Source organism: Euprymna scolopes, chromosome 26 (assembly GCF_053919585.1).
Source record: "Euprymna scolopes isolate OS-2025 chromosome 26, ASM5391958v1, whole genome shotgun sequence".
NCBI classification, from domain to species: domain Eukaryota; kingdom Metazoa; phylum Mollusca; class Cephalopoda; order Sepiida; family Sepiolidae; genus Euprymna; species Euprymna scolopes.
This window is the reverse complement of record NC_136507.1, coordinates 16,342,081-16,369,803: the sequence shown is the minus strand read 5'-3', so window position 1 is coordinate 16,369,803 and position 27,723 is coordinate 16,342,081. Positions and strand designations below refer to the sequence as shown.

Here is a 27,723-nt window from a genome sequence, read left to right as displayed (position 1 = left end):
TTTATATATTACAAAAGATCAAAACAAGATCACTACTATCGGTTTCAAATATAAACGAAAGAGACCTAGTTACGGCATAGGAAACCAACTATAGTCCCCTTTGTTTGTGATTTGAAACCAACGGTACCGATGTTGATAGTTTGTAACACACACACACACATAATATACATAGCATTCAAAATACACGAGTTCCCAATAGTTAAGCAGGCAAATGAGCTCAGAGTCCCTTTGGCATGTTAAATGTAGAGGCTTGTATACAGTTGCTTCAAAAGCAACATGTTCTTCATCAGCCACTCCGTCTCCGTTCCCAACCTGTCTATTGTATTCTTCAACACATACATTTCTTTTTTTTTTTTTTTTTTTTCTTTCGTGAACGAAACAGAAAATAAAAGAAAATAACAATTATTTCTTTGGCAATATAGTGAGAGAGCAAGTGTGCTATTGATTAGTTGTGTATATGGCTGAGTCTATACAAAGTGACGAAGGGGGGTGTACAGAAAAAGGATGAGGAAGAGGCAGCGGAAGAGTAGCAGAAAACAGTTCTCTTCATTTCAACAATTATTGATTAGGATTCAGGAGTGGCATACAAGGTAGTAGTAGTAGTAGTAGTAGTAGTAGTAGTAGTAGTAGTAGACATAGTTGAAGCAACAGCGATAATGATGGTAGTAGTAGCTCTGAGAGTGCAGGTAGGCATTGTTGCTGTATTGGATGGAAAAGAAAAAAATATTACTCTGGGAGGAAACAGTTTAAAAAGAAAGAAAACAAATAGAATGAGAGGTGGGAGGGGGGTTGTGGTTGTGGAAACCACAATTGTTCAATGAAAGATCATATTTTAAGTGAACAGAATCTAAAATCTAAAAGGGAGTAAAAAGAGAGAAAGCGGTGGGGAGGGGGAGCAGAGAGAGAGAGAGAGAGAGAGAGAGAGAGAGAGAGAGAGAGAGAGAGAGAGAGAGAGAGAGAGAGAGAGATCTTTCTAACAAATATAGATAGGTCAAAAGTGAGTCCATCATTTAGTTTTACATCTGGATATTTCAGATTTGACACTGATATGACAAAGGCTGATAAAAAATAAAAGACAGAAGGGGTATAGAGAAGGGTGCATATATGTTTATTTTTTAAATATTGCTAATTTCAATGTATACCATTTTCATTTAATGGGTTGAAACTTATGATAAAAATTGAATCACTGTTAATTTCGAATAAAGCTCAATGTATCTATTTTATAGGCGCAGAGCATATATTTTTCTTAAAACATAAAATTGTCATCCCATTAACGAAACGGCTGTAATGAAGAGATCCAAAATGAAATAAACAAGAGTTATATAATAGAAAAAATTTAAGTCTTTGAATTTCAACAAAATTTTGTAATATATATATTATACACATACACGGTATAATCACGTTGACACACTGAGGTCCCCGGCCCCTCAGCAGATCATCGAAGTTAAGCAACATTGAGCCTAATCAGTACTAAAATGGGTGACCATTCAGAAATTCCAGGTGCTGTAGGTTCTCTCTTCTTATCCCGGCGTTGCTTCCAATAGTCTTGGACTTCTCCTTGCCACTGTACTCAGGCAGTGCTGATTTGGGAGAGGTGTGGTCAGTGATTGCACAACTCTTGCCTCACAATTACATGCACAGCTACCCTTACAGGGATGTCCATTATCTCTTGAGACTGAACGGAGGCATTGCATATATATATATATATATTATTATTTTATGCATCAGTGTTTACTTTGACCGTATTCGATACGCAAGTAGAGCTAGGTAATAAGTTTTGAAAATATATATGGTAATTAAGCTACACAGAATTTCCCACATTTCATCCTTGTGGGGATTCGTTAGGCTATTGCATGGAATTGATGTTGCTTCATGTTTTTATATATTCCTCGTACTACTGGGTTTGCTAATCAGCCAATCAGATTCTTTGTTATTCACACATCCATTTATCGAAACCAATCGGCATGTATTTATCAGACAAGGGTTTACTTGATCTCTAATTTAACTATTTCTTTGAAAGGGATCGAGTTTCACTTTTCTTTGTGTTGTGAAGTGATCTAGTTTTAACCTGAAAGTTTTAAACTTACATTTTATTTTATACTTTTGTATTTGTTTATCATTTTTGTTGTTATTGTTGGAAAGTGGACAACTGCTGATAGTCGAGTGAAAAATAGTATGGAAACTTAGATAACCTGTATAGGCTATCCTAAACTTTAAAGAACCCTGAAATTTATTAAACAGCGGGAGTGAAATAACATGTATACACAAAATGAACACACACACAAAAGGAATAAATAACATAGATTCCATGCAAAATCCTGACGAATTCTCATAAGGATGAAACATGGAAAATTCTGTGTAGCTAAACTGCTATATATTTTCGAAACTTACTAATATATAGACACACACACACAGCCAGACAGACAGAGAGATAATGATGATAAAGAAATGAGTGGTTATAAATATAAAGAGGGTGTTTAATTCAGAGAGAGAGAGAGAGAGAGAGAGAAAGAGAGACTGTAAAGATGGTGCAATATGCAGAGAAACATCTATGATGCCACATGCAGAGAGGGATAGTGTAAGAGATCGCTAGGATGGTGCCAAATGCATAGGGAGAGAGAGATTGTTACTAGCACTGCACAAGGTGAGAGATATGGCAGTGCCCAAGCTAGATAAGTATGGTACTTCACAAAAAGAGAGAAAGATGCAAATGTAGAGAGAAATAGGGGGAAGGGGAGGGTCATTTCAAAGAGCAGTTCCTCACAACTAGAGAGAGCCTGGATGCGCAAAGATAGAGACAGCGCCGACAGGGGACACGCAAAGACAGAGACGGGGCCGATGGGGGAAGCGCAAAGACAGAGATGGGGCCGATGGGGGAAGCGCAAAGACAGAGACGGCACTGACAGGGGACACGCAAAGACAGAGACGGGGCCGATGGGGGAAGCGCAAAGACAGAGATGGGGCCGATGGGGGAAGCGTAAAGACAGAGACGGCACTGACGGGGGATGCGCAAAGACAGAGACGGCATCGACGGGGGACGCGCAAAGACAGAGACGGCATCGACGGGGGACGCGCAAAGACAGAGACGGCATCGACGGGGGACGCGCAAAGACAGAGACGGCATCGACGGGGGACGCGCAAAGACAGAGACGGCGCCGATGGGAGACATGCAAAGACAGAGACGATGCTGACAGGGGACGTGCAAAGAGAGAGACGGTGCAGGCAGGGGATGCGCAAAGAGAGAGACAGTACAGACGGGGGACGTGCAAAGAGAGACCACAAAAACAGGCATAAGTAAGACCATGGATAAAATAGAGGCAAAGAGAGAAGGTGAGGTACCACAATGAATGAGATCACATTCTTTAATGGTATTTGGCAATGCAACAAGATATAACCACTAAGATTAGTCACAGTCAGCAGTGATATCAAAAATACAACAGTAACAACAGCAAAAGCAAACAACAGCTGAGACCTGCTGTATGGAAGTGATGACGGTGTTGGCGAAAACGGGGGAGTTTCTGATAAATAATTGAATCACTGGTTGCTCTTATGAATCAGTTATCACGATGCAGCATAAATAGCAGCAGCCACTAAACAAGTAAAAATAACGGACATATCAATAAAAGGTGAAAAAAAATTATCCATCCGGCTCACAATAGTCCCAGCAACGTCTCCGCATCTTTACAGCAGCTTCTGTCTCTGCAGTTACGAATGCATTATTTCAGCAAATAAGTTTGTCTGCATCTCATATGGTCGTCTGCACATGAAGGGAAAACTTCTTGTTCACTTAGATCAGTTTAAGTACTGCTGCAAACCTTATCCTTTAAATGCTAAACTGAGTTGGTGAAAATTGAATGCCTTTGTTTACCAACCAAATGATAAAAATAAAATAAAAAATATACTTGTCATAAGATAGTACTCCCCTCCCCCAGGAATTTTTTTTTTCTCATGGAAGTCACTCCAGACAAAGCATGAACCCACATGATACAAGGAGTTAACAAGAATGAAAGATGATTATAGAAAAGACAGGACATGTCTAGTGTGTAGAGTAAAAAAAAAATTTAAAAAAAAAAAAAAATAAAAAAAAAAAAAAATTAAATTGTAGTAGGCAGGCAGGCTTGAACCTGTAACGCGAAGACGGAAAAGAAAGTGGAGGTGTATGTAAGGGTAAAAGTGGAAAAAAAAAATAAAAGAAAGTGACGCGTTAACTGTTGCGCCCATCGCCAAACCGGAAGTGACGTAGGTTTAAATTAAGGCTAGACAATCGTAAAGAGGTGATGACTTTTAAAAATATTGGTGAAAAAAGCGGCCCCCTCCTTGTAAAAAAAGTGCCCACTTTAAGGGCGAAGGAAATTAATGTTTTTGGCCAAGGGTCGAGCTTCAAAATGACACCAATCTCGTGAAAATCCGTCACCTCTGTTGAAAGTTTTTGCGAGACTGTTACACTATTTTTGCACTATAATGGGGGGTATGATCCCGCACAGTCAGGAGATTCTATTTATAAACGATGCTGCTAGGAACTGACAGATCAAATTAATTCACTTTCTGCTACCAACTAATCAGATACCAGAATTGCTCCATAAATATTAAACCTTTTTGTAGAAATTTCGCATACGTTTTCTTTGTGTCAACATGGGAAGAATCTTTTGCTCTGTGGATTCCAACTCAAGAACTGTCTACTGCAAACCAATCACCTCCCAGGACTTGTGTAGAACAACAAACCATCGGAAACTGTTCTGAAACTAAACATGGCGTACACTTCTAGAGAGACCTACAAACATACATACATTAAAACAGACAGGTGAGATTTATATCATAGATGGTCTAATCTTTTTCTTGCTGCCTTTAATTGAATGAATAATGATCGATACAAAAAGTGCACTGAACAGAATTCAGTGTTTGAATTCAAAAACGTTATAACAATATTGTGAATTGTTAGAATTTGAAAAGTAAACAAGAATTCAGTCGCAGAATGTATTTAAAATAGTTTGGATAGATACTTGCAGTGAAACTAAACCATTAGAAAAGATTTGATTGCGGAATAGAGAGGACATCCCAAGCTTTTACTCTCACTAGTGGGTTTGGACCTCATGGACCCCCACGGCACATAAAAAAATGTGAGAAAACATTGTAATATCAAATAAAGCAAGTCATATAAATTGCTGTGTTTTCCGAGTTTTTATTTATAAACCTGCCTTACAAACTTTAACATGTCTCACCATATATGGGACATGATGAATCGGGCATCATGGAGGCTCCTTCTGCTTAAGCAGAATTGAAGGTGTGGTTTTGTAGCCAATACAGATTTGGAAAGGAGACAATCTTCTCCGTTCGTAACTTCCTATAGCCTTGTTTCCATTTTCGCAGATACAAATAGTATTGTCAATAATTTATTAGTGGTGTTATTGCTGCAGTGGTACTGCCATTTTTTGTGAACGTATGTGTGGATTTTTATCATAACATCTTTTGGGTAGTTTTCGATGCTGTGTCTGTTTTATTTCTTCACATTTCATGTGACATTGGATTCGACAAAGCATGATCTCTTCTGTGTCGGAAAATGATGCAGATCTCCATTCATGGATCAGTAAGTTAACCTTTTTATTTCTAATATTGTTAATACAGATAATGAGTTTGAGAGGAAATTTTTGCTTTTACTTTGTGAGATGACACTGAGTGTTAATCTATGTCATTAGATTCTGTGCTTAAAACAGAAAAAAAAATAAGGAAGATATATTATTTGGATTTTTCAAACTACTATTCTCATCTTGAGTGATATTTTCACAACGTTTTGGTTGCTGTAACTTTTGCAAGAACCCGTGGCCTAGTGGTTAGAGTACTTGAAAAAATCAATTGTAAAAGTGATATTCTCATGAAGGTTTAAGGTTCAATTCTCAGTGTGGGCGACCGAAAAATACAATCGCAAATTAGTTAGGACCTCTATCCAGTCATGGCTGATGGAACAAGAGCATGCAACCCCTATGAAACAAATAAAAGGTTGTGTTCAAAATGCCATCAAAATTTCCAAATTCGACAAGATACACTTGAAGAAGGCCTGAGGTCACATCGACCAAGATGTTGTGAAAATAACATTCAAGATGAGAACAGTAGCCCGAAGAATCCAAATAACCAATCCTCATCTCAAAAATTCAGAAACGCAAAGATATTATTTAATAGTTTTTTTTGCATTCAGTTGTATTCTTATTCTTAGATCTATATGTAAATATAGTGGCAGGTTTGGAATAAATATCACTGTTCACCACCAATGGCAAACAGGTTAGTTTGTTGCTAATTACCTGAGGCGATTCTACTGGAGAATGATGACAGGGCTGCTCAAGCATTTTATTTAGGCCAGAGTGTACTTTTCTTGGTGCGCTGGATTTTCAAAACCACATCTGACTTTGTGTCTAAACTCCTGTAGAGGAAGTAAATAGACACCCACAGCAAATAGGTGGACTCATGGTGAGGATGGAGGTGGACATCTTACCCCTAAACAGAGGTGCAGTAAGTGAATTCTATAGCTGTCTGGGCGATTTTAGGAGATTAATCTACTTTTATTACAGAAATAAATAAAATGAAACAAATACACATTTGTTTGAATCTGAAGAGTAAAAAAAAAAAAAAAGTAAAAGAAGAAAGTTTAAGTGTTAAGAGTTTTTTTTTTGTTTGTTTTTGTTTTTCAAATGAGTCACTTTTCTGAAGCAGAAGACACTTGTATGAACGAAGCAAATATCTGGATTTTTTATGGGAATATTTCAATAACAATTAGATGACAAATTCTGACAAAACAAAGAGTCACTCAATATTTGCAAGATGATCAGACGGAGCAAACGGCAAGAGAGTGAAAGAGTAAATTGTGTGCAGAAGAAAATACAAGAACAATACAAGCAGAGTTACAGTTACAAATGAAAAAAAGGGGCCATGTGCTCTGATGAACTCATAGCATGTGCCCTCTCAACATATATACTCCTGACTCACTCAACAAGCAACAAAATCCCGCCCCTACACTCAGTTATTCATGTCAGAAAGCCTTTTACTCTAACAGAGTCTTTCCTCGGACTATTTGACTTTGGAATTCCCTCCTTGTTTCCCTGACTGCAGAAGTTTAAATGTAATGTGAACAGACATCTCGCTTCTCAACTCAATACACTCCCCTGTTAGACATGATCCCAAATAGTAACCCTTTACACTGGCGGCAAAATGCCTTGTTTGAGGCAAGAAAGAGTTTAATTTTTTTTTTTTTAATTATTATTGAAAATCCAACAGGAGACAGAGAAAGAGATAGTTATTCAAATTATTTCATCTTTTAGAAATTTCAAAGAACAAGTTTTGCCACCCACTTCTGCTGAAATTAATTTCACTATGAATCAGAACAAGCAATTCTAAGTCAGCAGCAAACAGTGTCGGTTGGTTGGTTGTTTTATGGCATATCAACCCTTTTCAGGTTATTTAATGCTGAATCCAGTGATTTTGGAGAAAAAGATTTTAGTAGAATTCAACCCATAATTGGGACCCTAACAGGTACTAACACTCAGGGTCAGAGTGGACCTGGGAGCAATGGCAATTAAGGGGTGGTTCCACACTCCCCAAAGCCCACAAGCTGGGGCCTTATCATCAGATATAGTTTAAGGTCATATCCAGGACCGCAAACAGTGTCAGATAAAAAAATTTGCATTATACTTAAATCTTTTTTTTTTTTCATAAAATAAATAAAATGTTATTTTTCAGTTTTGAATTTGTTTTTAGTATTATAAAAAAACGTATTTATGAAATATTTTTTTTTTTTAGAATATAATTTTTTATCTGACACTGTTTGTTGCGGACATCGAGTAGCCTATTCTTCTGAATTACCAATTCCACTTTATTAAAATTTGTTAAATTTTAATGCCTTTCAAATTTATTTTCTCTATAACAGAGCACAACAAATGAAGAAATGATAATCAGTCAAAATTTATTCATAATTTTTCAAGTATTTCTCTTCCTCAAATTTTAACAAATTTCATTGAAATATTTTTTTCAAAATTATATTTAAATTTACATTTTGCAGGTTCCACTAAGGTTAAAGTTTGTAGATAAAATATTTAAAAATAGTTATTTAAATTATTCTATTTTGTAGACTTTTTTCAAAGAAAAAATTTTCAATTTGGTTTAGCTGATCACCATCCACTCGTGCTGAAAATACCTCTTCCCTCTTTTACGCCAATCAAATCTACCAAATAATGAACTTTGGAAACATCTATTACTACCAAATAATCTGCTTCATTACTTAACTTCTTTTACATGATTATAAATGCTAAACTTTTTAATCCATTAAAAACAGGCAAAATTTATAGCTTGGTGACGTAGAATGAATACTTTTTTTTTTTTTTTGCATAGGAGTCCCCGCTTATCAAGGCCCAGAGGCCACTTGGGGATAAGGGTTAAAGAGTGTACAATGGGACAATATCGTAGAAATCGTTAGTAGTGGAAATTTGGTAAATTGGATTACTTAAGGAGAATGGCTCATTAAGAACTTTTTGTTTAACTTGAAGACAACTATATTGTAGTCAGCTGGAAGGCAGGCAAACGGAAGAGAGTTCCACAGGTGTGCAATTCTAAGAAAGAAACTTTGTTCATGGAATCAATGTTTAGGTTTAGGCACATATAAAGAGTGGAGATAATTATTGATAGTTTTCAGCCAGACGAGTGTTTCTTATGAAAGTTTGGCGAGAGGGGACCATAGATTGGAGCTCAGACGAGCACTTGCCATAAAGCAGAGACAGGCTCGCAATGTCACTTCTGTGAGAAAGAGGTTGTAGGGAAGAGAAAAGGGCATACATCCTACTAGGCTACGAAGTCTATTTTGAACTTTGTCAAGGCAGGATAAGTTCTTTCTAGCATATACATACATATTTATACATACAGACACACACACAAATATATAATAGCAGGCTGCCCACCATTGCCCGGCCGTAAAATACAATTAAATATGATATTTTGATTAATATAGATTTCGTATTTATTATTATATTATATTGGGCCCAATATATAGTTATGATTTAAAAACATGTTTTTCATAGATCAGGCATTAATGTCAAAGGAAAAAGTAAATCGAAACCAAAACGTTTAGTTTATGATTTAATTTTTCCTTTGACATTAATACCTGATCTATGAAAAACATGTTTGCGAAACTTTATACTTGGGTTTTATCTGTGGAATATCGGTGCAAAAGTGTGAAAATTAAAAAAATGGAATTTGCCAGAAGAAGGTCGAAATACGGCATTATGAATATACATGCGTAATGTAATGCCTATTTCAGGTTTTAATTTTTAGCCTTTCAGCAAATATGTCTTCATAGCTCAGACATTAACGTCAAAGGAAAAAGTAAATCATAAGCTAAATGTTTTGGTTTCGATTCTCGGTGGTGGCGCACTTTTTTAACTTTTTAAGTTGTTACTATATATTGGGTCCAATATAATATAATAATAAATACGAGCTCTGCATTAATCAAAATATATTTAAGTGTATTTTACAACCGGGTGGCCTGCTAGTATATATACACATGGATATTATATATATATATATATATATATGCATGCATGTACACGTGCCTATACAAGCATGTGTGTGGGTGCATATGTAAAAATGATCTGTGTCTGAGTGTCAGTGAATGTGTTTCTGTCAAATGAAACCTTTGTTTTCTGTAATAAAGGATTTATGATAATTGAGTTCAGAAACAAAGTCATTGAATACATTTTAATTCAAAGTGCGTCAGACTGCAAGAAAAGGTCATTTTAAGAATAATTCTATTAATGAGAAGCTGTATTAAAAGGCTTCAATCATCGAAGATATCTGTTTGTTGTTGAAACTTACATTTAATACATATCTAATAGAAGACCTGTCCTAGGACGGGCAAAATTAATTTCCCAAATGGAACAGTTTTGTATGACTTATATACCACTAGCTTGGATGCCTGGCGTTGCCCAGGTTTTTGGGGGTGTATGTTAAGCAAAAAAGAGTAAAAAGTGGTAGTAGGCAGGCAGGCTCAAACCTGTACTGCGAACGAGGAAAAGAATGTGGGAAAAAAAAAAAAAAAAAAAAAAAGTAATGTCTTTGCCGTTGCGTCCATCGCAAAATCAGAAGTGGCGAATGTCAAAATTAAGGCTAGTCAATCAAAAAGAGTGGATGACTTATGAAAATATCTGCGAAAAAGCGATCCCTCCTTGTAGAAAACTGCCCAGTTGAGGGTGAAGGAATTAATCTTTTCGGACAATTTTTCGGTATTTATCATCCGAAAGTTTGAGGTTTAAAATGATACCAGTTTCGTCATGTTCCGATGCATCTGTGAAAAGTTTTTAGCAGATATACAAACATACACAAACATTTAAGATTTATATTATAGATTATGAAGATTAAAATCGAGATATAATAATACTAAATCTTATGTCTAAAATCCTTATTCCAATTATGATCAAAATCCATTACATGATTCTGATTCTAGAAAATGCCTCAAATATACGGTTTAAGCTTTTTTAAAGAGTATATTACACTACCTCTTTATCATAATACAGGATATTGGCAACCTTCAAATAGTTCCTCCCATAATCTCTGGTGTAAGAATTCTGACTAGAAAAATATCATTGAAACCAATGATAACAATACAATCTTTAGGTACATATGATATGATGATGAGGACTCCATTTTTGCCTCCTTTGTAGAAAACTAATTTAAGCTAAATATAATCCATATTTGAACCCCTAACATTTAAAAGCAGTGTTTCAAATTCATGATGATTGGTTAATTAGTTTATAAGTTTACATAGAAATACATAAAGATACTTTATGAAAATGTAACTTCACAAATACCTTTGTATCTCATAATATATAAGAGATAGACTTTCCATTAGTGTTGGGATGATAAATCCGAATCGTAATAACATCTGGGGGGGGGGGGTATCAGAATTGAAAAAATTTGTGCATATTTTCCAATGCCAAAAAAGGATTCCTTTAATTATCTTTTTTTTAATGTGATTTTGTTTAAAACAAAATCTTCCACTGCTGGTAGTAATAATGAAATAATATTTATTGATTTTCAACTACCAATAAAGCTACAACCAATAGATCATCCCTCACAAGTGTATTTTTACGTTTTACATGTTTTTACGGTAATCGGGGAAAAAATAACTTTAAAAGGTAAATATCTAGAGATTTATAAAGAATCGAAATCAGGAATTGCATCGGAATCTGGAAAAAAATATTGGAATCGTCCATCACTACTTTCCATATATTTCTGTATTCTAAGTAATCTCCCTGCTTTGTATGTAGGTAATAGATCTAATTGCTATTATGTAATCAGATAGGTAGCACACATGTATACATACTTACAGAGCAGGAGAAGTGGTTATCAGATAGAGTAGGTAGATAAGTTAAAAGGTGTATAATCAGTTGTGTTGACACTAATTATTCGCAGCAGAAATCACTCACCTATTTGCCTTTCAATATCAGCTGCTTCATCAGGAGTGGCTCGGGGAATGACTCCTGGATCACTAAAACTAGTTCGGAACAACGTTGAGATGACGAATAAAAACAAGGCAGCTCCAATGGCTGGAATTGCAGGAGATACATTGACGGCCAAGTATCGGCAGCTGCAAAAAAAATAAAAAATAAATAAATAAATAAAGTAAAATTAATTATTAAATATCATCAAATATTAACAACGATCAGTTATATCGAATTAACATTGTAACTTGGCATTGCTAGGATATTTTTTTTGTTCACTCACGTTCACCCCTAACACAACATATGGCCACTTGCACATAAGGAGCTACTATTTGAGACCATGCCGAGGAAAGATTAACAAGATGTTGGTTTACATTACATTTAAACTTCTGCATATCAGTACAGTAAGAGAAGCAGGTAGCAGGATGGGAATTCCAAAGTCTAGGTGTTCGAGGGAAGTAACTATTATAATAGAAAGCTTTCTGGCATTTAGGGACTTCAACAGTGAAGGGGTGTGATTTTGTTGCTAAGAGAGTTTGTCGAGGATATGTACATCGAGGAGGCACAAGCGTAATGAGTTCATCAGAGCACGTTCCATTAAAATATTTGTAAACAGACAGATGCAACATTGAGGTGATGGGATAGGAGTTGGAGCTTAAATGACAAAATGAGACCTATTGGATTGGAAAATCTTTTTTGGATCCAAGAGGGAGAGGCTAGAGGTAGATGTACCAGCCCAGATGTGCCACCAATACTCCATGTATGGGCGAATATTGGCCTTGTAGAGGCACAGGATACTCTCAGGTGTGAGTAGTCTTCTAGTTTTGGATGATTATTTTAAGTACCCACAAATAAAGAAGGGGGAGGGTGTAAGGAAAAAAAGAATATATAAATATTGATTGTATTGTGAGGAGGGTGAGGATTGTAGATAAAAAAAAAAAAAACAGTTGTGCACGTATCAGATTTTAAGGTTGAAAAATTCAAATTTTTTAAAGTGTTGAATTTTTCTTCTTTTCTGTTTTGAAGTGTGAAATTCATTGAATATGTGAATTATTATCTTTCAGATAAGCAAAATACATATATATTCATTATTTTTATGAAAAAAATGACTTTTCGATTCGATGCCTCCGTCCAGTCTCGAAAGACAAAGGATACCCCCTGTAGGGGCAGCTGCGCATGTAATTGTGTGACAAGGGTTGCGCAATCCCTAACCACACCTCTCCTAAATCAGCACTGCTCGAGTCCAGTGGCAAGGATAAGTCCAGGACGACTGGAAACAATGCCAAAATAAGCGGAGACTACATACAGCTCCTGGAAGTCCAAAATGGTCACCCATCTAGTACTGGCCAGGCTCATCGTTGCTTAACTTCAGTGATCTGACAGGAACCGGTGTGTCAAACATGAGTATGCCGTATCTACACGACTTAAACCTTTGAAAAATAAATTAATAATTTTCTTTTAGTGAGCCCAACATTGCTAATATACTATTATATAGAAAATGCTTTGAAGAATCGATACCAAAAACGAATCAATAACTGCACATTTGGCTGAAAATATGATAATTTCTTTTGGCAATTTGTTGTGATATTTCTTTATCTATGGAAGCCCATATGGCCTAAAACAGTTGTTCTGTATTTACAAAATTGTTATCTCCCCCTTTTCCAAAATTACGTCCAAGTCTGCCTCTACACGATGCTACAATTTTAAGGGCCAACAAATTCTAATTAAAATTTTTTTTCACAAATTATGCAATCAAAAATTGGAGGGAAAACCAATTTTATATGGTTTATGGAACAAGTATATGCTTCACAGGTTATAAAAAGGGAAAATGATTGTAATCATGAAATTAAAAATACACTCAATTTTTGAAAATAAAAGAATTTATAATTAATATAAAACAAAAATATCAGAAAAAAAGCAGTGTTAGCTTATTTTTATTTATGGGTTTTTACTAGGAAAAAATAAAAGCTGGATAGAAATTAGTGTGAAGGAAAAAATATAAAGAAAAAATAAGATAATATTGAAGGTATTTCATCATAAATGGCGTTTGGAATTATAATTTAATTATTAAAAAAGTATATTTGCCTGATTGGTTACATTAAAAAAAATATTTTAAGAGTAGGAGTGACCCATTTGGTACTAACCAGTTTCATTGTTGCTTAACTTTGAGGGTTATGTATGCAACAAATATATATATATATCATTTATGAAAAAAATTAAATCTTTATTCTTCACTTAATCGTCAAAACAAAAACGTTAGGACTAAATGAATTTATTTTTTGTCTTATACAGGCTTCCCTAGTTTGTTAAAAAATAACGTAAATAATAGATTTTTTTAATTTTGCACCGCAACATATAATACTGAGATAAAAGATTGAATTATTTGAAATTTAGGTACTTATGTCATAATATTTTTGCATATTCTTATAGCAAATCATCCGAAATCTTATTTCGACAAAAAATAAAAATTAATTTATTCAAAAATCTTTAAAAAAAAAATATTTAAACCCATCGAGACAAAAATCACGGTCAAAGGTGTTTTTTGGAAAATTTTAAATTTAAAATTCTATTAATAATAATAGAAAAATTTTTATATTATTCTGCTTTTCATATAAAATTCAGGCTTTTTCTTTCTGAAAAAAAAAAAAAGTTGCTCGAGAATTTTAATAGATTTTAACTTGTTTAGAAAAAAAAATGCCCCCCACCTTTTCGGCCGTGTTTAATTTAGATGTTTTTTTTTTGTTTTTTTTTTTAATCAAATTTAAGATAGATAGTTCTCTCCCACTCCAACAACTGTAACACTAGAGTGAGAAAATGGAATTAAGAAGTCAGGACCCCCACAAGGAGGAGTACTCTAACCTGTAAAAAGTGCCTGGGCATTCTTAGGCAATTAGCAAGAGACTAACCCCTGCTCAAAGAGAGAAAGTAAGGCGGCGGTAATTATTTGCTAACTTAAATAAAAAAAAAAAAAAAAAATGAAAAGTTTCTGAATTTTTTAGATGAGGATTGGTTATTCATATTATTTGGATTCATTGGACTACTGTTCTCATCTGGAGTGTGATTTTCACGATGTTTCGGTCAATGTAACCTCCGACCTTCTTCAGTTCTTGCTGAACTTGGGAATGTTTCTGTCAAACTCTGGAATTTGGATGGAATTTCGAGTGGAACCCTTTATTTACTTCACGGAGGTCGCGTGCTCTTGTTCCGTCAGCCTAGACTGGACAGAGGTCCTAAATAATTCACAATTGTATTTCTTCGGTCGCCCACACTGAGGATTAAACCTTCAACCTTCAAGAGAATATCACTTTATAAAATTGATTTTTCCAAGTACTCTAACCACCACGCCATAGGTCCTTGCTCAAAATTCCGTCCAAATTCTCGAGTTCAACAGAAACATTCTCAAGTTCGACAAGATACACCTGAAGAAGGTCGGAGGTTACATCGACTAAAACGTGAAAATCACACTCAAGATGAGGACAGTAGTCCGATGAATCCAAATAATACGAAAATTGTAAACACCTGTTACTTTTGATTGATCCTAATGTCAAGGTCTAGTGTTTAGATTCAAACTTCATCAACGTCACTATATGGAACACAGTTTCAATAACTGTTTCGCTGTAGACAATCCTTACGGTAGAGCAATTCATAATTAGCGTAGATTTTAGGTTGATAGTGGATGAAGAAAGCATATAAAGCAAATAATTTGTGTACAATTTTATGATCTCTCGTCTCAAAAATTAATGCCAAACTTAAAAAATAAAAAAATTATAAATCAATTTTCATAAAAATGAAATCTTCCATGACAAGATTAGTCTGTCAAGTTGATTAAGAGATCTCCATCGCTAACAAACTTAGCGAAAGACGTCACTTAAAATACGAGCAGGTATAATTCGAGGTAATTGGATTACAGATGTTAATTAAGCTGTAAAACTACAATTGTAAGTGTTTGGCTGCATCTATATCTTCCGATAAAACAATAACAGACTGATCTAAAAATAGACACAAAGCCAGAGGGCAAAGGCTCTGGCTTATCAGGTAAACATTACAGATGTTCCTATTTACAATGCCTCCCCACGGGACAGAGTTAGACACCAGGGTCGTTTTTTAACGTGGAGAAAAGGAACAAAAATAAAAAAATTGTCTCAGTCGTGAAAGATTTCTCCTCCACTGACAGAGAACAAGAAATTGAAGTGCAGCATCTGAAGAACAGATACTACACTTTGATCTTGTCCCGAAGGCCAAGCCAGTAAATGTTAAATTTGTGAGAAATATTTCACAAGGTTTTTTTATGTTTATATATAAAAACTGAATAAACATAATTAGAAAGAAAAATGGGTACTTGTGCACTTTTGCCACCGTGCTGAAATAAGGTTATTTTGAAAGCCATTCTTAACATGGAGAGGGGAGGGGGTTTTGTAACTATTCTGTGCTTCCACTTAACAATTTAATAATAATAATAATTATGAAAAAAAGATATTGTGAAGCTTGAATTTAACCTGGAAAAAAAAACTATTTAAAAATAGCGCGGTAGTCAAAGTTCCCAAGCACCGAAAAATGTTTAGTTAAAAAAAAAAAAAATTAAATTAAGGTAGACAAAAATAAGCAATGAAAAGTATGTATAAAACAGTTTTATAATAAACTAATATATTCATATTTGTTTAATATCTCATTCAATAAGTCCCAGGCCCGACACATAAATAGCATTTATTTAAAAAAAATTCATATGATTTAATAAAGTTCTCACCTTTAAATGAAGTATTAAAATTTGAACCAAATTGGGATTATTAGTTTACAAATGATTAAGTTAAACTACCATTGCAAATTTTATAAATGAAAAAAAAAAAAAAAATCTGAATTTTCAGTGTTGATAAAGCCTCGCTTTCTGATAAGTAAAAATACTATTCAAACAAAGCAATGGCGTGATAAGAATGAATTATTGGAATTCTGCTGTCTGAAGCTACAGTTAAGAATGGTGTTGAACGTTTAGCAGTTGTCCAAGAAAACATAAAAAGTCCAAATTCATTTCGGCTGATCGTAAATTGAAAATGCACGAGATAGCAAAGACATTGCAGATATCAAAAGGCACTGCATTCACCATTTTGCACGGACACTTGTCAATGAGAAAGCTGTGTCTAAAGTAGGTAGTGCACTGCACTCACTGACAATCAAAAACAGGGAAGGAAGAATCATTAATAGCGATTTTATATTATTATTGGTGCGTTTAAAGGAAGAAATCGCCAAGAAATGGCCACAAATGAAGGCTTTCACCAAGACAATGCACCATGTCACGAGTCGATGGCAAAACTATTTGAACTGCACTTTGAATTGCTTCTGCGTCCATCCTTATTATTCAGATCTACAGGGTGGTCAAAAAGTCAGGTAACATGTTAAAGGTAGAAAAAACAATATGATCCATTATAATCTCTATTCGTTTAATATTATTTGTTTAAATAGTAATTAACAAAATAAACATATTTCATGTTTGTTTCATTTTATATTTCAATGTATGGTACTTAAATATACGTGTATTGCTAATATCGTTTTTCTTTAAAATGTTACCTGACTTTTTGACCACCATGTAGTCTGCTGGCTGTTTGCAGACTTGAAAGAATTCTCCAGAGATTTAGCTTTCACGAAGAAGTGATACTCGAGAATGAGGTATATTATGAGACCAAAGAGAAATCGTTCAACAAAAAAGTTTAATTGTTAGTGAAGTGTTGGAATCTGTGCATCACCATGGAATGAGGCTATTTCGATGAATAAAGTCAAACGTTGCCTAAAAGTCAGTTTAATTAGTTATGCCCTTAACTCATTGAGTAACATTCCATGTGGCGTGCGTATGAGAAAATCAACAGAAGCCGTAGGACAACTGACTAGCGAAAACATTAGCAGCAGCAGTCGCAGCCATTTCAGCGATATGTAAATTAGCAAGTGCGTGCAAGCTTGCGTAATAAGAAAAGAGAAAAATAAATCGCTTGCTCAAGGGAGAAGCAAAGGGTTTCGTCTGGGGAAGATGGACGTGTGAAAATGAGGGCGAGAAAGCGATAGCTATGGCCAGCGTGAAGGGGCAGGGAGAGAAACTTTTAAAAAGCACATGTTATATGACAGTGTTGAAAAACACTTTTGTACGAAAAACACTTTTGAAAGCAAATGAAATACGTTATTTTGGAAGAACTACAAATAAATGCATTTCATTTGCATTAAAAATAAAAAATAAAAAAATAAATAAAAATGCCATCGCATTTTTATTTATTTTTTTATTTTTGTATGTTCCTTTGCAACGAAATCTCAAACAGCGTGCGGGTCCAAGGTTTGATATGCAGCAACACAGTTTAAGTGTAACAACCATGTTATAATTGAAATATACTTTTTTTTTTTTTTTAACACATTCAATAAAGTTCCTATTTACTTGCCTCCCGACGAGGGTAGAGTTAGACACAAGGTCTATTTTTAACGTGGTGAAAATCCAGCTCCAAAAAGGTACACCCCGGATTGGGCCAAAAATATAAAAAAAAAATTAAAAATTGCCTCAGTGAAGGAGAAATCCTTCCAAACTGACAGAACACAAAAGAAATCTAATAACAAAACAGATACTACACTTTCCTCCAAGCAAAAAAAAAAACAAAACAAAAAACTATCTTACAAAAAATTTTATAAGAGTTATTTTCTTCAGAAAATAAGATGTGACACAAGGCCAAAATTGGATTTGGGTGACCTGTTATCTGTTTAGTCTATTCTTAAAATTGGTTTCAGTAACCAAAAGACCCAAACCCAAGCAACTTTTGAGTCAAATTTTTAACGTTAAGAATTTGTACAGAATATATCTATAGCGGTTGCTATATGGTTTGCAAACATCAAAATAGTGAGAATTTGTGCTATGTGTATGTTGGTTGTACTTGTGATGGCTTTTGACCCATTCTCGAATTATAGTATCGCATACACAGTGGCGCTGGGCAAAGTCTAAATGTGATACTACATTAATATTTGAATTAAAATCAAAGTACTTCTGTAGTTTTAGAAATCCATTCTTAACATGTTAACTATTGTATACTTTCAAATTTAATTAAGATATTGTAAAAAAGTGCATTTGGTTTGAAAACCAAGAAACAAAATAGCACACTTTGTAAACTACAGCAGTAAAAAAAAAAAAAAATAAATAAATAAAAAAGACGACCCCCCCCCCTCACCCTTTTATCTGTAAATGTACAGGGTGGAATGGTACAGTTGTCGCCCCTAAAGAAAACAACACTACAGCTTTATTTTAAAACTTTTATTGAAATCATCAAGTCAGGTTACTTGACAATGTAATAGAGCTAACATCTATTCAATATATCTGCCTCCAGCCTCAACACTGCCTCAATGCAGGTCCAGAACTGGGAGCATGCCTTTTCCACGATCAGTAGCAGAAGCTTGGCAAATGGCAGCAATCAAGCTGGCTTTGTTATTGTGAGAGGTCATGTTGCAGATGTTCTCGATGTATGACCAAATAGAATTGTCCAGTGGGTTCAGGGGGAGGGGGGCAGCAAAAGAAGGGTACAAAGTCATAGCACACCTTCTGAAGCTGCGTCTCTGTTTCCGCATGCAGAGTCTGCCAGTGGCCACCTTATTGCACCAGGAGATCACCACACTCTTCAGCACATTCAGGTACACTTTGGTGTTGACTTTCAAGCAGACTTCGAAGATGTGAGGTGGTATGATGTGGCTCTCACTTGAAACCACACAAAAACCATAACTGTGACCGGAAACTTTGTTTTCATCACCCTGGGCACGTTCCTGTTATCCATGGCAATTCAGCGATGCATGGAGGGTACTAGTAATAGTCCTGTTTTCATAACTTGGACTGGTAGAGAGCATGAATTGTACAGCGACGCATCTCCAATCTCTTCGCTGAACAATGTGTCACATTGACTAACTAGTAGTTTGCAACAAAAAAAAAAAAAAAAATGGAAATGGAATCCTGTAGTCTTTACAAGGGCGACAATTTTTATTGTCCTTGTAGATGTGTAAACATATTTTGGTACTTCTGCAGTTTATGGACCATGCTATATTTTATAGGATTTTCAAGCTACATTCAATTTTTTTTAGTTGATGAGACGACAATCTGATTTTAGAGCAATATATTTTAAAATATATGAAGTTGGAATTGTTCATCTTAGCGGCATTAGATACTCATCACTCATCGTTGCACAATCTCATTTTTGTTTCAGCATGTGAAAGGTGACAATGAAATGCTTTGCATACATAGATTATCTAACATGTTTAACCGGTAATGGATGACGCTAAAACAAAAATCCGCACCTATAGCTTGAGTAAAAACTTTGTTACAAAATTCTGTACAGATCAAAGTTTCATAAGACACAACTGAAGAAGATCATACCTTAATTCGTCTGAAACATTGTTAAAATAACATTGAATGTAATAATAAACCGAATAATACAAATTAGCATGACCCATGAAAATTCCATGGAATGAGAAATAGATTTAATCAACAAATGTTTTGATGCAGCTGATATTTTTCAGGACAGTGCAAAAATTAGTTTTGACAAAAAAAAAAAAAAAAAAAAACAATAACACGTAACAAATATTAGTTTATTAACATTTTTATGAAAATAGTGTAAGTTGTATTTTAAATATAGAACTGACCCAAATGAGACAAGTACTAATAAATTCTCAGAAAGTAATATTATGCTACATAGTGCATTCCTTTCAGTCTAGCACCTCTTGGCAGACAATGTTCTTTTTGTCCTGTTTCTTTCGAATGTTCCCTTTTTTACATTTACCATTACAAATTCAAAAATTAGGCTACATCAAAAGGAAATTACTCTCATTCTTGTCCAGAGTTGCCAGATTGGCCTTTTTCAAACCAAATCTCGAGAATTTTGCCTTTGTGGCAGTAATCTGGCCTTCAAAAATTGTATTTGGCTTTTTTATTCTTTTCAACGTATAACGTACAGACTAACTAAGGAAGGGACAAGCAGAATATTATATAGATAATCCGAAATAAGAGTTGAAATAGAATATGACAAGCATTATGAAAGAATGTTATATATTGTACGCAGGAAATCGACTTTTTCAGATTTCAATAGCGAAAAAAGACTAAGATCTTAATCATATCTCAATGAGATTATATAATGAGTTATACAACAAACAGAAAACGTAAATGTCAATTATCCGTGAAATAAAAAAGAAACCAAGAAGTTTAGATGATTGGATTAAGAAACTTACAAAGATTTAATTGATTTAATTTGTATTGCTTAAGGCAATTTGGAATGAAGAGAAAAAAAAAAAATGGAACGGATATAATTAAAATGAACTGAAGAACATTCCACACTGTTGAATTTAGCTTAAAGAAATTCTTTCAAAGAAATTTTACCAAATACAAAAAAAATTATTTTTCCTTTCTTAATTACAATAAAATCGAGGAATTCACCCTACATAGAGAAATTTGATAAAATATAGATACATGAGATTATTATATATATTGTCATAAGGTTTTGTCACTGTACCCAATGACCTTCAAATACCCATTTTTGTCAATTGATCTCAAAATCCAATTCAGTTACAGATGAAATCGATCTATCAATCAGTATAATGACAAAGTGTGTGTGTGTGTGTGTGTGTGTGTGTGTGTGTGTGTGTGTGTGTGTGTGTGTTGTGATTTTTTTTTTTTTTTTTTTTTTCGTCTACGGTCAGATTAACAGAATTAAAATTCCTGGGTTAAAGAGAAGAGAGATACTAAAACAGGCCGAGAGAGATAGGGTTGGTTGGTTGTTTTTGTTTTACGGCATATCAACCCTTTTCAGGTTATTTAATGCCGAATTCAGTGATTTTGAAGAAAAGTTTTTTAATAGAATATATTTGTTTTTTTTTCAAGTCAGTTTCTATTTAACCCATAGTTGGGACCCTAACAGGTACTTCCACTCCAGGTCAGAGTGGATCTGGGAGGAATGGCAATTAAATGGTGGCTCCAAAACCCGCAAGCTGGGGCCTCACCATCGGATATAGTTTAAGGTCATATCCAGGACCGAGAGAGATAGGGAAAGAGAGACGGGAAGACATATAGACAGAGGGAGAGAGACAAAGAGACGAAGATGATGAGATAGATGGAGAGATGGGGAAGGAGAGAGACGGAAAGAGAGAGAGAGACAAAGAGACGAGGAAGGAGAGAGACGGAAGGAGAGAGAGAGACAAAGAGACGGGGAAGGAGAGAGACGGAGGGAGAGAGAGAGACAAAGAGACGGGGAAGGAGAGAGACGGAGACGAAGAGACGGGGAGGGAGAGACGAAGAGACGGGGAGGGAGAGACGAAGAGACGGGGAGGGAGAGACGAAGAGACGGGGAGGGAGAGACGAAGAGACGGGGAGGGAGAGACGAGGAGACGGGGAGGGAGAGACGAGGAGACGGGGAGGGAGAGACGAGGAGACGGGGAGGGAGAGACGAGGAGACGGGGAGGGAGAGACGAGGAGACGGGGAGGGAGAGACGAGGAGACGGGGAGGGAGAGAAAGGGAGACGGGGAGGGAGAGAAAGGGAGACGGGGAGGGAGAGAAGGGGAGACGGGGAGGGAGAGAAAGGGAGACGGGGAGGGAGAGAAAGGGAGACGGGGAGGGAGAGAAAGGGAGACGGGGAGGGAGAGAAAGGGAGACGGGGAGGGAGAGAAAGGGAGACGGGGAAGGAGAGAAAGGGAGACGGGAGGGAGAGAAAGGGAAACGACAAGGGGAGAGAAACAGAGACGACAGAGGGAGAGGAAGAGAATAGCATTCAATAAAATAGAAATCAATGCAAGTGTGGATGAAGGCAGTTTTTTTACCTAGTTTACCAGAGTTGCAGATTTTAACGCTAGACACTCTTGGGAGAAAAGAAAATAGTGGGAGGAATAAAAAAGACTACAACCTTAAGCACTGAATATGCTATTAAAAAAGTCCAATAATTACATTATCAAGTAGATAGGAGAAATAAAAATTCAAATTATTTACCATTTATTAAAATATTAGCAGTAATCCTTAGCTGTGATAGGTTTCTCAAATTTTTCACTTTCACAAGTAAACTCAAGACAAAATTAAAAAAAAAAAAAAATTGCTCATCGCAATGAGTAAATGTTTTTGTTAAAATAAACGTGATTATAAATTGAAGAAGAATTAAAATTACGATATCATAGAAAAATTATGAAATTTCTACAGCATCGATTCTGTGCAAGAAGAAAGATTGGTCATTTAGATGGTTTGGAAATTTTGTGAGAGCCAACAGTAACACTCACAAAAGTTGCCTTTGCATGAGAAGTCACTGGAAAGCAACCAGGAGTATAGCTGATAAGATGCGCAGCAAAGACCTTGCACAAAGACTCCTGTAAAACTAGCCTTCACTCAGACCAAGTCTGTGATAATGTCACGTTGAGACAAAAGTCCATTATGGTGGATCTTATCATAGCTTGGAATGGAAACATAAGAAAAAATTTTTTTTTTTATTTTACTTTGCCTAAGATTAAGAACTCAGTCTAGCAGAATGAATCTTGGACCATCCATTCCCAAAGGATCATTACTTAGAACCAAAAATGCTTTATCATAAAAAATTGGAATTCACCTTCAATGTGGATTTCTTCAACTAATTTGGATTCTAACAACATCATCCCACTCTATTCAAGAATTACCACTATACTCAGATACCATATTGTCATATCCTTTCTTTGTTTCAACCTTTATTTTCTTTACCTATATCCCTTGAAAAGATTTAATCTTTAATATATTTTCTTTGTATGTGCTGAATAGCAAAATTATTTCAAATCAGATCTAATATTTTGCTAATGACTTTTCCTCTGAGGAAATGAGCCTACATCGAAAATTCATGGGTTAAGGAAAGTATGCTGAATTGTATTCTTTGTGCAAATAAATTTTCGTTTTGAAAAGGTATATTTTTCTGAATGAAATTTAAATATATAAAAAAAAAAACTCGATGTATATATATATATATATATATATATATATATATAGTAATTTATAAAATATATATGGCGATTAAGCAACACTGAATATTCTGCGTTTCATCCACTACAGGATTCGTCAGGCTTATGCGCGAATTCTGTAGTTGCTTCTTGTTTTTAAATATGTTGAGGATTTCTAGTTAGCCAATCAGCTTTCTAGTATCCACCGCGCCCCTTCCTATCAGCCAATGGGCATGCATTTTATCGAACAAAGGATCTGTTTTAGAACTAGGTTAGTGGTTTAAGGTAGACGTTTTCCTTCCTTTTTTTTATATATATATATAAATATACCTATGTGTACACACACACATGTATATACATGTGTGATCGTTTATGTATATTCATGTTTATTTAATTTATTTATTTGCTTGTTTTCTATTGTTATTGTTAGTTTTAAAGCTATTTTGTATCGCTATCCTAGAGTAAGTTTTATTTTGTGAACACAGTTGTTTGCTATTTCTCGTCTACAGTTTAATAGATTTTGAGGTTCTTTAAAGTACAGGATAGCAAATTTTTCATGGAGGCATAATTTACATGGGTCGTCTAAATGTCTGCACGTGGTAGCTTGTCTCATTATTTTCCATTCGACTACCGGCGAATGTCCGCTTTCTTTTAGTTCCCAGTATTTATTCGCTAGTGTTGTTTTTATACAGTGTTTTTTTTATTTTTGAATGTACTTTTGTGGTCATAGTATCGGGTTTTGAAATCTAAGGAAGTCATGCCTATGTAATATTTCTTGTTATTCGGGTTTTCTTTCGCAAATATTGTTGTTTGATAAACTACGCTTTTTGTTAGGCATTTATTTTGGACTGGGCAAAGTGTGCGGTGATAAATGTAATTGTAGACACCGCATAAAAATCAAAAACAACACTAGCGAATAAATACATGTATATATATGTGTGCATGTGTGTGTGTGTGTGTACACATAGGTATATTTATATATATAAAAAAAAAAAGGAAGGAAAACGTCTACCTTAAACCACTAACCTAGTTCTAAAACAGATCCTTTGTTCGATAAAATGCATGCCCATTGGCTGATAGGAAGGGGCGCGGTGGATACTAGAAAGCAGATTGGCTAACTAGAAATCCTCAGCATATATAAAAACAAGAAGCAACCACAGAATTCGTGCATAAGCCTGACGAATCCTGTAGTGGATGAAACGCAGAATATTCAGTGTAGCTTAATCGCCATATATATTTTATAAATTACTAACTAGCTCTACCTACGTATTGAGCACTTTTGAAGTAAATACTTAAAATTTACGCATAAATCTATACTTTCGTATATTAGGTTTATGTGAGTAAATGAAGTAGTTATATATATATATATATATATATACACACACACTAAAAAAATTTCCCAGTTTACAAATTGAATAATTCTGTAAATTTAAAAGTGAATATAAATATTAATACATGGTAGGACGATAAAATTGTTGCCCTAGAAAAAAATGACATTATTCTATTTTCGTTTGATGAAAACCGTTTTTTTGTTTTTTTGCAGACCATCAGTAACACTCACAAGAATTACCACTATACTCAGATACCATATTGTCATATCCTTTCTTTGTTTCAACCTTTATTTTCTTTACCTATATCCCTTGAAAAGATTTAATCTTTAATATATTTTCTAGTTGGCCAGTTGTGTACAAATCCCAAGAGTGATAAGAGCCTTCTATCGTGTCGAAAAGTGACACAACACAATGTTTAACAAGGAGATCAGAGATGCGCCACTATACAACTCATGCTCTCTACCGATCCAAGTTATGACAACAGCACCATTACCAGAACCCTCAAAATGCATTGCTAAATTGCCATGAATAACAGACGTGCCTAAGGTGATGAAAAAGTTTCCGGTCACGGTTATGGTTTTTGGTGTGCTTTCAAGTGAGGGCCACATCATGCCAGTTCACATCTTTGAAGTCAAATTGAAAGTCAACACCAAAGTATACCTGGATGTGCTGAAGAGTGTGGTGATCCCCTGCTGCCATCAGGTGGCTGCTAATAGACCCAGGATGTGGCAACAGGACTCTGCGCCAGCCCACAAGTTCAAAGAGATGTGGGCTTGGCTTCAGAAGGGGTGCTAGGACTTTGTACCCTTCTCTCACTGCCCCTCTCCTCCCCCCAACCTGAACCTGCTGGACTACTTTATTTGGCCATACATCGAGAACATCACCAACATGACCTCCCAGAACAACAAAGCCAACTTGATTGCTGCCATCTGCCGAGCTCTCGTTGGTGCTTGTAGAAAAGGCATTAATTTGATTTTATTTCTAATTTTACTCCTTATTCAATGTGTAGATGTGTCTATGTATGCCTTTTTTTTTTTTCAGATTTGTGTATCAGTGTGTATATGCATGCACAAATGTGTACATGTTTATATAGCTGTTTATCTATGTGTCTATACATGCCTGTGTATATATTTATACCGTGCCTTGACGGACATAGAAATTTGGCAACATATAACATCTAGTCCTTTTCGGCTCACCAATTTTCATCTATTAGTCAAAACAATCAAGGTTTCATCCCTTCCTATCCCAATTCTATGTTACGTTGACATCTTACGCTAAGCAAGTAGTTTCATTTTGTTCTAAAATAGGTCTTCCCATCCTTAAAATGTTATAATTTTCTGCCTTTAGCTTTTAGCATAATTCATTTAATTTTTCTTGGCTGATAGAAGCTAACAGGAGTCTTCTCTCATTGTGAGGCCAATAAAAGCTCTTTCACTTAGAATCTTTTCCAGTGGAAAAGATTCTATCGCAATTTTAATATGTCGTCTTCACATTTGCTCATGTTTACTGATCAGCCACTTGGATTATAACAATTACTATTGAACTATTTCATTTGCATCTATATATCTAACCAATCAATATTTTTCTTTGGGTTGTACCACATTTTTCAACTTTTTCTTTATTCGAACCTGGTCTTCATTTGAAATATCCTTTTAACAAACATTTCTCCATTATTATTAACTTTTATACAAATATTTCCTCTGAGGATAAGAGCCATTCTTTGAAACTCCATGCATGGAATAAGGAAAATTTTAAGGTCTTCAACTTGAATAATAAATTGTAAATTCTAATTTACAAAGTTTAAATTCCTTTATATATATATATATATATATATATATATATATATATACACACACACACATACACATATATATATATGTATATATGGAAGTTTTAAAAGTCAAAAGCAATGCGGAAAAGACCAGAATCACAAGAGTAAAGAAAAGAAAAACAAACAAATAGATAGGTATATTCAAGTACAGAAATGTTTGTCTTTTACCAGTAATACTTCAAGCAAACTACCATTTACTATATATATATATATATATATATATATATATATATATATATATATATATTATAATCCATTAATTAAATGTTTGTTTTAGAATTCTATGGAAGCCCATAAACAATAACATTATTGCCCCCCCCCCCCGACAAAAGGGTGGACCTGTGAATTCACCCAGATATGTTTTTTCAGGTTAAAATGGCTAAAATTGACACTTGTTCTTATTAAAAAAAAATTGAGGCCTTGGATTTTTATAAGACTTTCTAAAAAGTTGTAACTACTGATTTCTATATAATTTTGTTTGTCTATACTTCGCAATATCTCTTGGGTGTGTCCCACAGGCTCTTTTAGGGCTAATAAAAACACCATTTTTGGGACCATTTTACCATATTTGTGTAAAATTTTCTGTGTATGTCTATTTAGCAGTTTCACACACAAAGAATCAGATCAACCAGAGGTCCAATGGGCCTTTGTCCTGTAAGTGCATATTCATTGGCTGATAGGAAGGGTGCGGTGGATACTAGAAAGCTGATTGGCTATAACTAAAATCTCAATAGAAGGTGCATATATAAAAACAACAGACAACCACAAAATTTGTGCATAAGCCTGAAGAATCTTAGAGTGGATAAAACACAGAATATTCAGTGTAGCTTAATCGCCATATATATTTTATAAATTACTAACTAGCTCTACCTACATATTGAGCACTTTTGAAGTAAATACTTAAAGTTTACGCATAAATTTATACTTTTGTATATTAATTTTATGTAAGTAAATGAAGTAGTTATATATATATATATATATATATATATATATAACACAAGCGATAAGAGGGGGGAGGTTAAATAACAAGCAAACAAAGGGATATAAAAAGAAATTTATGAAAAACATTTATCGCACATGTGATAAGGGTATAAATAAGGAGTTTAAACACAACAGAATGCAAGAAAGAAGGAAAACACGGACAAGTGGTAA

At 34.8% G+C, this 27,723-nt stretch overlaps 1 protein-coding gene across 2 annotated transcripts in view; it reads right to left on the bottom strand.

Annotated features, from left to right (window-relative positions):
- Positions 1 to 27,723, bottom strand: part of LOC145247927 (palmitoyltransferase ZDHHC14-like) — a 355,339-nt gene that overhangs the window by 238,656 nt on the left and 88,960 nt on the right. For both annotated transcript variants that reach the window (XM_080109566.1, XM_080109567.1), the window contains exon 3: positions 11,460 to 11,620. In XM_080109566.1, the coding sequence (XP_079965692.1) occupies positions 11,460 to 11,620 (161 nt within the window). The remainder of the gene's footprint in view (positions 1 to 11,459; positions 11,621 to 27,723) is intronic.